Raw genomic sequence first — 14,841 nt, 5'->3', positions numbered from 1 at the left:
CATTATGAATGAATTGCATTAGAGTTTTCATGCAATTCATTCAGTTTATGTAGTGAAAGTTCATGGTAAGTATGTAATTTATTATGAAATCATATGGTCTTTTTTAGAAAAGTGCCATTGGTATTCACTATCAACCAAATGATTTTGAAGATCATTTACTTTTTCAAGAGCTTTCTACATAGGAAGTCTGTTCTTATGCTGAATAAAATCAACCTCTGTAGGAAGCTAATTTATTCAGAATATATTTCTTGAGTGCTTACTATGTGCTAAACAATGTTTTAAGTACTAGTGATGCAACAATTAATAAATTAGTGTAAAATTTTATCATTAATAGAGCTTATGTTTTTGTTGAATTAAATAAAATTAATTACCCATATAAATAAAACTAAATGGTGATCAGTGAAAGTAAATTATAGAAGAGTAATAAGACTTGTTCTATGAAATAGATTGGTGGAAGAGGACCTTAGTAAAAAGTAAAATTCAATAAACATCATGATTGGGTTATGAGTAAGCAGATTGATACAAATATTTGAATAAACCAGTTAGTGGAAAGTGATATTTGGAGACATAAGTGAATGAATAGGAAGAGTTTTAAAAATGAGCTGGAAATCAATAACATGAATTATTAAGGAAATTGGGAGTTAGATTTACTGGGGAACCTATCAAGAACCATGCCAAATGCTCCTTTGAGTTATTGCACTGAAGTACTAAGAAAAGACGTTGCTGCTGCCTCTTATCCCTATTGTTTGAGTGGGACCCCCCTGGGTATTAGCACCCTTGTACTTCTTAGCTACACCATCTTGTCTATCTGACAGTTTTCCCTAGGCCCAGTGAAAGCCATAAAGTAGAAAAGTAGAGTCATTGCAGAACATGCAGTGAGATTGTACAGCACTGATACCAGATGAACAGTGAGAATATGACGGAGTGTACAATAATACCTGCAACAAAGACCATCAAATAATAAATGAACAGCAATAGAATGAATGTACCTATTAATTCCCAGAAAATGGCTGGATTTAATTTATTTTATTTTTTGGTAGTACTGTGGTTTGAATCAGGTCCAGTTTCTACTACTTGAACCATTCCGATAGCCCTTTTTTGCCTTTCTTTTTTTGATAATGTCTCACATTTTTGTGTGAGTCAGTCCTCTGGTTGTGATCTTCCTACAGCCTCTTCCTGTACCTGATAGCTGGGAGTAAGATGCATGTACCCACACTAATTTACTTGTTAACATTGGGACTCACTAACTTTTTGCCTATCCTAATCTTGAACCACAGTCCTCCAAAGTGTTGCCCCATAAGTAGCTGGGATTACAGTTGTGCACCATCATGCTTTGCTACATGGATGAATAATGTTTTTCTGTGTCTATTTTCTTCCCTTTTTGGATGGAAATGTTTACTCTGTGCCATTGTGTTTTAGAATTATGTGATACAGTTCAGGAATTCTTAGGAGTGGGACAGCCCTGCCCCATTGCAGAGATGTAGGAGTGAGGTGGCCCTAAGGAATGTTTAGCAGTGCGTTGGTAGACTGTAGCAGCCACCATACACAGCTAGTAGTGGGTAGGGAACAATCTGCTAAGTTTACCTGTTCTCAGGCTTGCCCTGGGCTTATGCCTTGCCCTGTGCAGTAGACTCAGGGACATTGGGGGTAGCTCTAGCTTGTTCACAGCCAGGTTTGCTTTCTTCTGTATTAACAGAGTAAATGGCTTTCTGTGCTTATTTTCAAAATAGTGTTGGGCCTGGTACCTGGTAGCTCATGCTACATAATGATGCCAAGTGGTAGTTGTAGGGGTCTACAGTGATGGCCATCACTGGACAGGACTATTCAGAGGGCTAGTTTTTCTGGGCTCCCCTTGAAGGAAGTTTTCCCAATGTTTCTTTCATTGCTCTAAAATTTGCTATTTCTGAATATCCCTTGGTCTTTAATTGTCTAGTCTTTTGCCAGTCCCTTTCCTGCCCTTCTAAATTTCCAATCTTGTCTTTTTGGAATGTTACCCATACTTTTCTTTCAGGCTCATGAAGACACACTCATGTGGTAGAGGAGTATCCTTAATTTGCCATTTGGGGAATCACATGAGTTTTCGTGATTTAATTCTAAATGTTGATAATTTGTATTTTCTCATACTAATCTGGTTATATCTTTATTTTCATTTGTCTTTTGGACAGGTTTTTGTTTTGTTTTTTCTATATTTTTCATCTTATATGTCAGTTTTTTTCCTTTTTTTTTTTTTTTGGCTTCTCATCTAACTTGCTTTTTTTAAATTATATCAGGTAAAGGTGATTTACCCAGTACTTTTTATTTAAATGATTAAAATTAAGTCCTGTAAGACTTGATTTTGGTAATTTTTAAAAAATCATGAATTTGTTTCTATGTCTTACATTTAGTCATCTGTATCATTTTTAGAGAGTGTCTCTTGGGGCTTTCTATTTAACTCAATTAGGGATTTATTTGTTTGTGCCTTTTATGTTAAATCTAATCCATGCAGTTTTGCTAAAAATGAACATTTGGGTTTTTTTTGGTACTATTTCCTCTTTTTTTGCCTTTCTTTAAAAAGAAAGTAAATTATATATATTCTATAATGGTTTTATTTATTTCATTTTAATAGATTATATCTTTTTGTGTTTGCTTTAGGATTTAACTTGCCATTTATATTTGCATGATATTCTTCACATACAGTATATTACTTATTAAATATGTATTTGTTATTAAATATGTATTAGTTATTAAATATGTATTACCTTTAAATATGTTTTAAACCCCATTGTATCCTTTGTTTCTTTTATTTTAAATAGTTGGCCATCTTTTAAGCATATTTAAAAATAAGGAAGTTGCTTTACTATCAAGCAAAAGCATAATAACAATGACTAGGGTGATGGATATGCTCAGGATGGCATGGCTTTCTTGATTGTGGGACCTTTCATTACTAAACTTGGACTAGTCTAGGGAAAATTGGAATTGCTCTGAAATGGACTCAAGGTAACTAATCCTACCTGAAATAATTAAATTAGTTAGACTAGGTGAACAGTTCTCAAGACATTGGATATTCAGTAACAAAATTCAGGGTCCCTGGGAGACCATAAACAAATGTGAGCTCTACAACTGTCTAGAAGAGGCTTGCATGAGATACTGCAGATACTGAGATCATTGTTGAGGAATTCACTTCTAGCACAGAGTTGACTATTTTCTTGTTGGCTGTCTACCAGAGACCCATTTTCGCTACTAGAGAATATTTTCATGTATTCCCATATTACACACCAGTCTTCAAAGCTACTGTCATAGAGGCTCTATAACTCATATAAACTCCCTCCCCCTCCCCCTCCCTCCCTCCCTCCCTCCCTCCCTCCCTCCCTCCCTCCCTCCCTCCCTCCCTCCCTCCCTCCCTCCCTCCCTCTCTCCCTCTCTCCCTCTGTGTATCAATCTATGCATCTATGTATCGACCTATTTATCTGTTTATCTACATATTATTATCTATACTTTCTTCTGTCTCCTGTCTCCCTCTGGAGATACTTTAAATTATTGATTTATGAAAATCTGAGTTTGACAAGTTTAGAATTATTAGGGTAAGCCAGCAGCCAGGATAACCAGGCAGGATGTCTTTTTCTCCAGGAAACTTTACTTTTGGTCTTTAGGATATTACCTGATTGGATTAAGTCTACTTTTCTTATTGAGAGTAATCTTCTTTACTGAAAGGCAATGGGTTTTAGATGTTAACCACCTCTGTACTCTGTAAAATATATCATAGTAATATTTAGGTTAATGTTTGGTTAAACAACTATGTCTTATTATTATTCACACAGTATATCATATAACTTGTTCATTTAATGGATACTCAGGTATTTTTAAGTATAAAAATTGTACAACCATCACCATGGAGATTTTTAAAACATTTTCATACTCAAAAGGAATCCTGTACCCATTACAGTCATTCACAAATTATACCACATTCTTCCAGCTCTAGATATTCACTATTCCTTCTCTGGATTTTCATATGGTAGATTTTATAAACAGATTTCAATGATATAGTCTTCTTAACTGACTTTTAAATATTTTAATATTATTTAATATTTTCAAGGGTTATTCCTGTAGTAGTTAGCAAAATTTTACATTTTGAAATAATACTTTTTAATAAAGTTAGGCAACATTTTATCTGTTCATCACTTGATAAATATTTTGTGTTTCCATTTGTGACTATTTCAAGAATATACTTTTGGATGTTTTGTGTGGATATGTTTACACTTTTTAGAAATGGAATTTTAGGTCATATAACAACTATACATTTAACCTTTTGAGGAACTGTCATACTTTTGCAAAGCTGCCACATTATTTTACAGTTTCACCAGCAGTGTGTCAAGGTTCTAGTTACTCTTTGTCTTCATCAAGACCCGCCTATTGTTTATGGTTTTGATTTTAGTTTTTCTGCTTGGTGTGAAGACCGTGGTTTGATTTGTAGTTGCTTGAAAGCTAATGCTACTAATCACCATACCATGTGCTTTCTTGGGCCATCTTCTTTTAGAGAAAGGCAATTTTATGTTATTTGCCAACTGATTAAATTAGGGCATTTTTAAAATTATTGATCTTAAGGAACTCTTTCCAGAGATAGGATTTGTAGCCATTCCCATTGAATAGGCTGACTTGTCATTTTCTCTACTAGCGAATGATAATTGTATAAAGTGTTAATTATGACATTTCCATACATAAATATAATCTACTTTGGTCATATTTACTCCTCAGTTACTTTTTGTTTTTGGTGGTGGTACTGTGGTTTGAATTGTTAGCTTTGAGATTGCTAGGTAGATGCTTTTCTGCTTGCCTCTCTCCTACTCACCTCCAGTCCGTTTTGCTCTGGCCATACCTGAAAAAGAGAGAGAGAGAGAGAGAGAGAGAGAGAGAGAGAGAGAGAGAGAGACAGAGAGAGACAGAGAGAGAGAGAGACAGAGACAGAGAGAGAGAGTGCGTGCAAGAGAGAGTGCTTATGCACACACTAGGGCTTGAACTCAGGGCTTGGGCACTGTCTTCTTGCATTTTCACCCAAGGATGGCACTCATCCACTTGAACCACAGCTCCACTTCTGCCTGTTGGTTAGTTAAGTCTCACACTTGCCCGTACTGGTTTTGAAGCATGATCCTCAGGTCTGTCTCCTAAGTACTTGAGATTATAGGCATAAGTCACTGATACATGGAGGGTCTTGCTTTTTGGTCCAGGCTGGCCTGGATCACAATTCGCCAATTTACACTTAATGCTGTAGCTGGGATGACAAGTTGAGATGAGGCCATTGAGATGAAGCCTTGTGAACTTTTTACTAAGTTTACCTCAAACAGTTGTTTTCCCAATTTCTGCCTGCTGAAAATTGTGGAGTAGCTAGGACTATAGGTGTTAGCTGTTGTTTCTTTTTCTTTCTATTCCTTTTTTTTTTTTCAAATTTTTATTATCAAACTGATGTACAGAGAGGTTACAGTTTCATACGTTAGGCATTGGATACATTTCTTGTACTGTTTGTTACCTTGTCCCTCATACCCTCTATTCCTCTTTTATTTCACCAGTACTCCTCCTTTTTCTTTCATGTCCTTCTTTTGTCCCAGATGTCACATATTAGATAAATCATATAATACTTGTCTTTGTGGGGTTGACTTACTTTGCACAATATGATGTTCTCTAGTTTTATCCATTTTCTGCAAATTACATAACTTTATATACTTCATGAACAAAATATGTTGTGTGTGCACATATATCTACATTTATATCTACGAATGAAATTTTTTTCCTTACTGTGTTTGTCAACTCACAAATTACTTTCTATTGTTATATTTTGATGTTTCATTTAGGATTTTGATCAATTGTGAGTTACTTTTTCTATATGGTGTGAGGTAGGGACCCATCATAATTCTTCTGTATTATTGGGTATGGGGCATATACTATTAGTGACTCTTAAAATAGTTCTCTGCTGGGGCTGGGGATATAGCCTAGTGGCAAGAGTGCCTGCCTCGGATACACGAGGCCCTAGGTTCGATTCCCCAGCACCACATATATAGAAAATGGCCAGAAGCGGCGCTGTGGCTCAAGTGGCAGAGTGCTAGCCTTGAGCGGGAAGAAGCCAGGGACAGTGCTCAGGCCCTGAGTCCAAGGCCCAGGACTGGCCAAAAAAAAAAAAAAATAGTTCTCTGCTAATTCCCTCTTGTATAGCATTCTTTCATTCTGTTGATATATTTAACTTATGTAATTGTTCATGGGTCAGATTTTCTGCGCGTTCATGATTATGGTTATTTTTTGTGTTTATATCGGGGCTTGAATTCAGGGCCTTGCACTCTCACTTGTCTGCCTCTCTCCCTCCCCCTTTCCTCCCTCCTCTCCCCTCTTCCCTCCCTCCTCTCCCCTCTCCTCCCTCCCCTCTCTTCCTCTCCCCTCCCTCCCCTCCCTCCCCTCCCCTGTCTTTTCTCCCCTCCCTTCTCTTTTCTCCCTTCCCTCCCCTCCTCCCCTCTCTTCTCTCCCCTCTCTCCCCTCCTCTCCCCTCCTTTCCTCTTCCCTCCCTCCCCTCCCCTCTCTCCCCTCCCCTCCCCTCCCCTCCCCTCCCTTTCCCTCCCCTCCCTTCCTTCCTGACTCTCTGCTAACTTGAGCAATGCCTCCAGTTCTGGCTTTTTGCTAATTAATTGGAAAGAGTTTTTGAGATTTGCTGTCCCTGGCTGGCTCCTTTCCTCATATCCCAAGTCTTATGAGTAGCTAGGACTTATAGGCATGAACCCCTGGTACTTGGCTACATGATTTTTTTTATTGTATCCTGGACATTGTGAGTTTTTCATAATTTAACGTTTGATTTTTTTCTATTGATTTAGAGTGTTAGACTTTGTTCTTGTGTGCAGTTGTATATATTACTTGGAGTCTGGATGAACACTCAAAATTACCTTTAATAAGGCTGATAAGAGTGTACATAGCTGTCTTGAACCTAATACTAATTTATTTCAAACTATGTCACTGTTTATTCCATCTAACATCCTTTGAAATATGAGGTCCTTCCACTGGTGAGTGAGAAAACAAACAATTTCTGTATTCTTGTGAGCTCTGGCCTTATTTACCTTCTTATGTCTGGTGGTTTTCTCCTGGATTTCTTGTTTCATACCAACTCATTATACAGCATTACCATTTTCAGGTCTTTCTTTTCTACTGATTTGTTCTTAAAATTATAGCCATCTTTATTTTTCATCTAAGAGGACTATAGTCCTATGTTTAGGCTATTGTCTCTTGGCACTGCATCTTTCTGCCACCAGGCCATCAAGACAGGGATGTCTTGGACTCAGCAGCTAGTTTGCATTCATTTTGTTTGATTTTTCATTAATGAGCTGCCTGTTACATTTGAAAGTAGTTGCTTGTTTCATACATTTTACTTAGTTTTTTTTTTGTTGTTGTTTTCGGAGTGGATAATCTTCATAAGCAGCAGTAGATGATGTTTATTTGTGCATTTTTATTTATATTGAATCTAATTTTTTGTGAGGGTAGTATGAGGGTTTGAACATAGCCTCTTGTTCTCTGCTTTCTTGTTCACAGCTAGGATTCTGATATTTGAACCTGCCTCCAGTTTGGAATTTTTCTGGTTAATTGGAAATGGAATATCATGGAGTTTTCTTTCCTAGGCTGAATGAACTAAGAGTTTGCATATCTCAGCTTTTTGAGTAGCTTGGATTACAGGCATAAAATATTTAGTGTCTGACTCACTGGTTACTTTTTGAAATAGGGTCTTGCTTTCTGCCCAAGATTGAGCCTGGACCAAAAAAATGCCCATTTAAAGTTTCCTGTTGTAGCTGATATGTCCAGTGTGAATCATCACATCCAACATTTCTACATTTAAATAGACTCTTAGAGGGTCCTTCTGCCTGCGATGGCCTAGAACTACAGTCCTCCCAATCTCAGCTTCTCATGTAATTTTGGATGACAAGTGGGGGTACCATTGTACCCAACTATGAAATTTTCTTTTTCTTTTTTTTCCTCCAAAGTTATCTCTTGTTAACTATGAACTTTTCTGTCCAGCTGAAATTCCCATTTCACACTCCTAAGTCACTATGGATTTGAGCAAACTGGCACTCAGCTATAGAGAACCTTTTGCAAAGAGCATATAAGTTTTTAAAATTTTATCTGACAATATTTGCTTTTTATCAAAGTATTATCCAATTTTAATTTTGTATGATACTGCTATTATTGAGTTTAATTCCACTTTTTTGGGGTTAACTGAGTATTTTTAGTACATTTCTATCACCCTTATTGGATTTTTAGCTATACTTCTTTTGTGTTTTTTTTAGTGACTGCAGTAGTGATTGTAATAGTCACCTTTATCTTATCACAGTCTACCTTGAGTCAATATTATTCTACTCCATATACAAGGTAAGAATATTACAACAGTGTAATTCCATTTGTTCCTTTCCTGTCTACTGTCATTATTGCCATAAATTTTACTTCTACATATGCTATAAACACACAATACATTATTTTATTTGGATAAAGGACAGTTTTCTTACAAGGAAATAAGTAAAATATTCAGATGCATATTGACAAAATCCTGAAATCTGATTTTTTTCTTAAAAATAGGATTCTTTTCTGCCACTTTTTTCTTTAGCTTGATGTTTTAAAAACATTTGAAAGAATTGTATTTTTCCATTTTGCTCATAAACAATCAGCATTTATATATCTAAAAGGTAGTTTTAGTGTTATATGTATGTCTTTATAATTAGAAGATAGTTTTTCTGGAAATGTGTCCTAAATTGAAAACAGTAATGTAGTAATTTGAAGAGGTGCTTACCTTTTATATTAGCTTTTACTGTTCAGGAATTCTTCTATCCATTTTATTCATTCTCTCTTAAAAGCAGTAATTTTTTTTCTTTCCTCTGAGTTTTTTTTTTTTTTTTTTGCCAGTCCTGGGCCTTGGACACAGGGCCTGAGCACTGTCCCTGGCTTCTTCCCGCTCAAGGCTAGCACTCTGCCACTTGAGCCACAGCGCCGCTTCTGGCCGTTTTCTGTATATGTGGTGCTGGGGAATCGAACCTAGGGCCTCGTGTATCCGAGGCAGGCACTCTTGCCACTAGGCCATATCCCCAGCCCCTCCTCTGAGTTTTTTAATGTAGACTTTTTTTTAGTTTTTGGATTTAGGAAATTTAGTGAATTGTTGATTCATTGACTTTATTTAGCTTGCTATTTTTTCTCATTTTTAGTTTCCAACTGTTATCTCTTTAATTGCCCTTTTGTCACTGTGTCTCTTTGACATCTGTTTTGAGGCATTTACTTCACTTACATTATACTTTCCATTATGCTCCTAATTTTATTTACTCATATCTGTGTTATATATCTTTGTATCTCTTTTGTCTATATTTCATTTCACTAATTCCTTTTTTAGATGTTTCTAATTTGTTTTAAATCTGTTCCACTTTTAACTTATCATTGGCTTCTCAGACTTATTTAACAGACTATTGGTTCTGGATGGTCTCAGAAAGATAAACTTCTATGACTAATGGTTGGAGCTGGGGTCCTCAAGGAATGGAATGACCTAGGGGTCCTCAAACAGTAGTCATAAAAAAAGAATGTTTTATTTTCCTCTAGTAGTACATTTGTATGTATGACATATTTAGCTTATAACTTTAAGATAGGACACCCAGGGTCAAAATTTTTGTGCAATTTAAAATACATTTGTTAATTTAATTGGTCTGAAAAAACCAATGTGTCAGTCAATCTGTGGAAAATGTCCTACATTTTAAAAAGAGAGTAATGGTAAAGCAACATGTGGTATTTGGTGCACATAGAGAGATGGGGAAATACATATTTATTATTTATTTTTCAACTCAAATTAGTTACTTATTTTTATTTTCTTACTAGCATAGTAATAAACTTTATCGTTTACCATTTTAAGTTATCACAGTCAATGTGTTATGAATATAAGTCTACAGCCATCATCAAATTCATTCTTTTATGTGACTTTATGATGGTATCCCAGCATCATTTGTTAATAAGACTATTCTTTTCCATTTAGTGATCTTGAAACCCTTGCTAACAATCAGCACATATGATTGTTGCTGGACTGTCAATTTTTATTCTGTTCATGTAAAGTCTATTTTGATACCAGTACTTACATTGATTATTGTGTGTTTGTAGTTGGTTTTTAAATTGGAAAGTGTCAGTTTTCCAATTCTATTTTTTCCTTTCCAATAATGCTTTATATGTTTGAGTCCTTTGTAACTCTCATTTTAATTCTAAAATCTGCTTGCGTATTTGTGGGAAAAAATTTTTGGATTTTGATTGACATTGTATTGGATTTGTAGATCAATTTGGGATGAGTGAGTTGTTACTAGCAATTTTATTTTCCAATCCATGAACACAGGATTTATTTTTATTAATTTTCCTAAGAAGTATTTTTAGTATACCCATGTCCTGACTTTTATTAGTTAAATGTGTTTATAGGGATTTTGTGTTTCATATTTTCAATGCTACTGTCAATTGAGTTGTTTTCTTAAATTTACTATTATTCTATCCAAGTGTGTGGAAATATAGTATGTTATTTCTCTATAAATGATTGTTGTTAAAACACCATTTAACTCACTTATTAACAAAAATAACTTTTCGTAGAGCTTAGCACTATCTATTTGTAAGACCATGTGATCTGCAAATAGATTTCCCTCTGGATTTTTTTTCTTTTCTGTGTGATTCTTGGGATTGAACTTGGGGCCTTGAACTTGTTAGGTAGTACTACTGGAGTGATACCTCGAGCCTTTTTTCCATTGCTTGTATTTGAGGTAGGGTCTGTCTCTTTTTATACCAGACTGGTCTTGGCTGTAGTCTTAATTGTGCTTTCCTTTGTAGACTGAAATAACAGGCGTATACCTGTGCACACAGCCATTGGGTTAGGTGGAGTCTCATGAACTTTTATGCCTGAGCTGGCCTCAGTATATGATTTCTTCATTTTTCAAGTAGCTAGGATTACAGGCTTGAACCACTGCACCTAGCAGTTTTTTTCTGCTTAATTTTTACCCGAATATCTTTGATCTCTGTTTTGTTACCTATTTCCCATGGTCAAATTTTCCTTTACATAATTTCCTCCAGTATCATGCTGAACAGAGGTGAAAAGGCAGGGCTCTTTTTTTTTTAATCCTATATGTTTTATTCTTGTTAGAATGAAAGCTTTTAGTTTTTGACAAAGGATATTGTTAATAGCTTCACTTCATGAAAATGGTTCATTTTAGCTCTCTTCTTTGAGGACCTTGCTGGATTTTGAAGCCCACACTTTGTAGTGCTCTTTAATCTTATGTATATTGAAATTTTACTACATATTCAAATTTTGCATTATTGTTTTGAATCTTTGCCTCATTTTTTAACCTCAGAAGTCTCCATTGTTTTAAGGCTTTTTCCTAAAAACTATGTTAGATAAATTTTCTGCCTTGATTTTCTGTGTAGTCTTGAAATTTAGTGAATATGTTAAGATATTTTTAAGTGTTGTACATTTATTTTAAAAAGTTCACATTTTTCAAAGTGATGTACTTTATTTGCATATCAAGGTTGGATTTGTCATTGTGGTTTATTGTTTTTTTGATTTTTATTTGTGTATCTATAAATGAAGAGCCATCTGGGCTTTATTGAAAATTTAAACAAAACATAAGCAATGCTTTAATTTTGGTCTTATTTATGTTCTACTACTAGAGATATTAGAACTTTTGCAGTAATAATGAGTCCTGTGTAAGCTTACATTACATACTGACTCAGGGTTTTGATGGTTGTGGCTGACGAAATGTAATCATAGGCTTATTAACATATCCTTCTCTTTTTTATATTTGGTACAATCACCCCAGCAGTGTTCAGTTTACTTTATAGTATGTTTTTCTTTAGCATTGATACTGTTCTAGCTATAAGCTATAAAACTGTCCACCTGTTTTCTTTGCTAGAAATTTTCCCTGTGTAATTGGTACTTGTCTTCTGTTTGATGTGTCCACTATATTAATCCATACTAAATGACACTTTCCAGCTTCCGTATTGAGGTACTTTCCATTGATGGGTTTCCCAACTGCCCAATGCCGTAGCCCTTGTCTTCAGATTTTCTATCATACAGACAGGGAAAGTGGACAGATTGATTTTATTTTAACATTCTCATTTAATTTTGAAAGAAACTGTAGGTTCCTCCTGTTTAGTTTTGTTTGTGTAGCTAACACTTTACAAAATTTCTATCATTTCTGGCACATTTCTCTATTATTTCAGTGGAAATATATGAGAAAGATGTTAAATATAAGAGCTAATGTCAGTGCTCTTATTCAGAAGTTAAAGTACTTTTTTTATGTTTTTTTAATGGGATGTGAAATTTTACAAAAGTACTTATATAGTTATCTATTTCTTATTTTGTCTTAAGTAATACTTTTCATATAGTGGACACTCAAAAAATTATGTTTTTACCTGAGTGAATTAATTAGTGGTATTATAAAGTTACTACAAACAGTAACAACTTTCTTAACAATAGTATTAAAAGTTAAAATTTCCAGTTAACATTGTCTCTTATACATGTAATATGAATTTGTTGTTGATGATTCAGAAGAAAATTACTAGACTATTTACCATCATTAACTTTCTCAAAGGCACTTAAAATTTTAAATAGAACTATCCTAAATATATTTTGTGCCTTGTTTCAATGTAACTTTTTCTGTTATTAAATTTGCCTTTAATTGTTAAAAATGTAATACAGTTTTAAAACAATTAAGAAACTCAATTTCATGAAGATGATTTGGTAACATATTTCTGTGGTGCTCTTATCAAACAGTTATCAAACTATGTCAGTATTATTCCTCGAATTGCCACTGAGAGTATTAGTTTCCATAGATGAACTTTGACCTGAAATTGAGGGATATTGCTATAATATTAACATCAAAGCATATTCTAAACATCTCATTCATCAACACATAAAAATGGCCCATACTTTAAATCTGGTTCTATTTACTTAAAAATTGAGTAGATTTCAGTTATGTTTTCAAACTTTTCTGCTGTAAAGAATATATATATATATATATTTATTCAAGTTAATTAAAATACTGTTTTGTTCATTTTGCTATTTTCTCATTTTCTTGAAGCAAAAAACTATTGGCATGTATTTTATGTGTTTATGAATTCTTTTTTTTTCCTGACTACATGTACATATAACTAAGATGTATTTCAGCATTCTTGAAGGACTATTCTTTAATGCCTGTTTTAAAATATTTCCTCTTAGCTGTAGTTTTTGTTACCTATAATCACTTACTCCTACATTTTATAAAGGATAAGCAAAACTTAATACATTGTTATGTATATCATTTTGCATTAATGCATTAAGCCACATGTATTATACATAAAAAATTGAAAATATCACACTGATAGCATCCAAAGTTTTGAAATAAATTCTGTTGACAACTGTCTTATTTCCTATCATTACTTAGATATTATTATATTTTTTTTCATTTTCTTTAGCTTGCCAATGTAATGGACATAGCACTTGTGTCAACAGTAATGTGTGCGAACAGTGTAAAAATCTCACCACAGGAAAACAATGCCAAGACTGCATGCCAGGTTATTATGGAGATCCAACCAATGGTGGACAATGTACAGGTAAATATTTTGTCTTTTACTTCAACATGCTTTTAAAAAGGAAAATATGGAGACCCATATTTCTAAAGAAATTTCTTGCATCCAATTTCAATAATTTTGGAAGATAATATATTTGTTAAGGAATCTGCAAATTACAAAAATTCTGTGATATGCTTGATTTAAATGTACCTTTTTGCTTCAAAACAGTGCATGTATCTGTAGGAAATTTGTCAAATGTAGATAAATAAAATTACCTCTCTCACTCACTATTCAAATATAATCACTGCTGCTAGTTTGCTTTTAAATAGTAGATTATTGTCTTGAATTTTGAAATGAGAAATAATGAAAGGTTATAGGAAAACATGTTGCAGCATTTAATATTTATTTTTGGATAGAATAGTAACATGATGTTTAAGGGACTGGGTTTGGAATCAAATCTGGGTTGAAATTTCAAATCTATCACTGTTTCTGTTTATGACCTTGAGTTATTAACCTCTCAGTGCCTCGTTTTCCTCATATGTAAAAGGGTTTAAATAATACCTTATTGGACTATAATGATAAAATTAGGTCCTGTATGATATAGGTCTTAAGAATTAAAGCACATAAAATAGTACATTTTAAATACCATCTGTAATTGACACTTTTTAATATTTAAACTTTATTTTCCTCTTAATTTCTTTGCATACTGATTTGTTTTCCTACTTTTTTTTTTTTTTTTTTTTTTTTTTTGGCCAGTCCTGGGCCTTGGACTCAGGGCCTGAGCACTGTCCCTGGCATCTTTCCGCTCAAGGCTAGCACTCTGCCACTTGAGCCACAGCGCCGCTTCTGGCCATTTTCTGTATATGTGGTGCTGGGGAATCGAACCTAGGGCCTCGTGTATCCGAGGCAGGCACTCTTGCCACTAGGCTATATCCCCAGCCCTGTTTTCCTACTTTTAACACCTATTTTGTCTTTCTTAAAATATTTTAAAGTGGAATTTTATCATAGTACTTCTTTAGCTGTAGATTTGACCTTGCCATAAAAAAATTTAGATCTTCTTTTGTAAGTGAAAGATGCCTGTATAACATCCACAAAAAGACAAAGTAAAACAAAACAAAACCTTTTAGCTCTTGGCCATGAAAATTATCTGTAAGAGGTTGTCTGGATCTGGTATAAAAAACAACAACTTTAACACTGGTCTTTAAAAATGTGTAGGTCTGGAATACTATTTAAATAAATTAAATGATTATTTGACTTGAGATTGTAGAGTGAATCTTGGGCAATTGTTCTTTTCCT

The 14,841-nt window shown here is 34.3% G+C and overlaps 1 protein-coding gene across 2 annotated transcripts in view; it reads left to right on the top strand.

Moving 5' to 3' along the window:
- Positions 1 to 14,841, top strand: part of Atrnl1 (attractin like 1) — a 427,123-nt gene that overhangs the window by 80,574 nt on the left and 331,708 nt on the right. Inside the window, exons 19-20 of one of the 2 annotated variants that reach the window (XR_007209839.1) lie at positions 8,286 to 8,367; positions 13,450 to 13,587. Coding sequence is in view for 1 of the 2 variants with exons in the window: in XM_048338181.1 (XP_048194138.1) it covers positions 13,450 to 13,587 (138 nt within the window). In the remaining variant the exon portion in view is untranslated. The remainder of the gene's footprint in view (positions 1 to 8,285; positions 8,368 to 13,449; positions 13,588 to 14,841) is intronic. The other variant, XM_048338181.1, reaches the window with a different exon arrangement.

This window comes from Perognathus longimembris, chromosome 2, assembly GCF_023159225.1.
Source record: "Perognathus longimembris pacificus isolate PPM17 chromosome 2, ASM2315922v1, whole genome shotgun sequence".
Lineage (NCBI taxonomy): Eukaryota > Metazoa > Chordata > Mammalia > Rodentia > Heteromyidae > Perognathus > Perognathus longimembris.
Note: the sequence above shows the minus strand (reverse complement) of the source record. Positions and strands in the feature narration are given on the sequence as shown.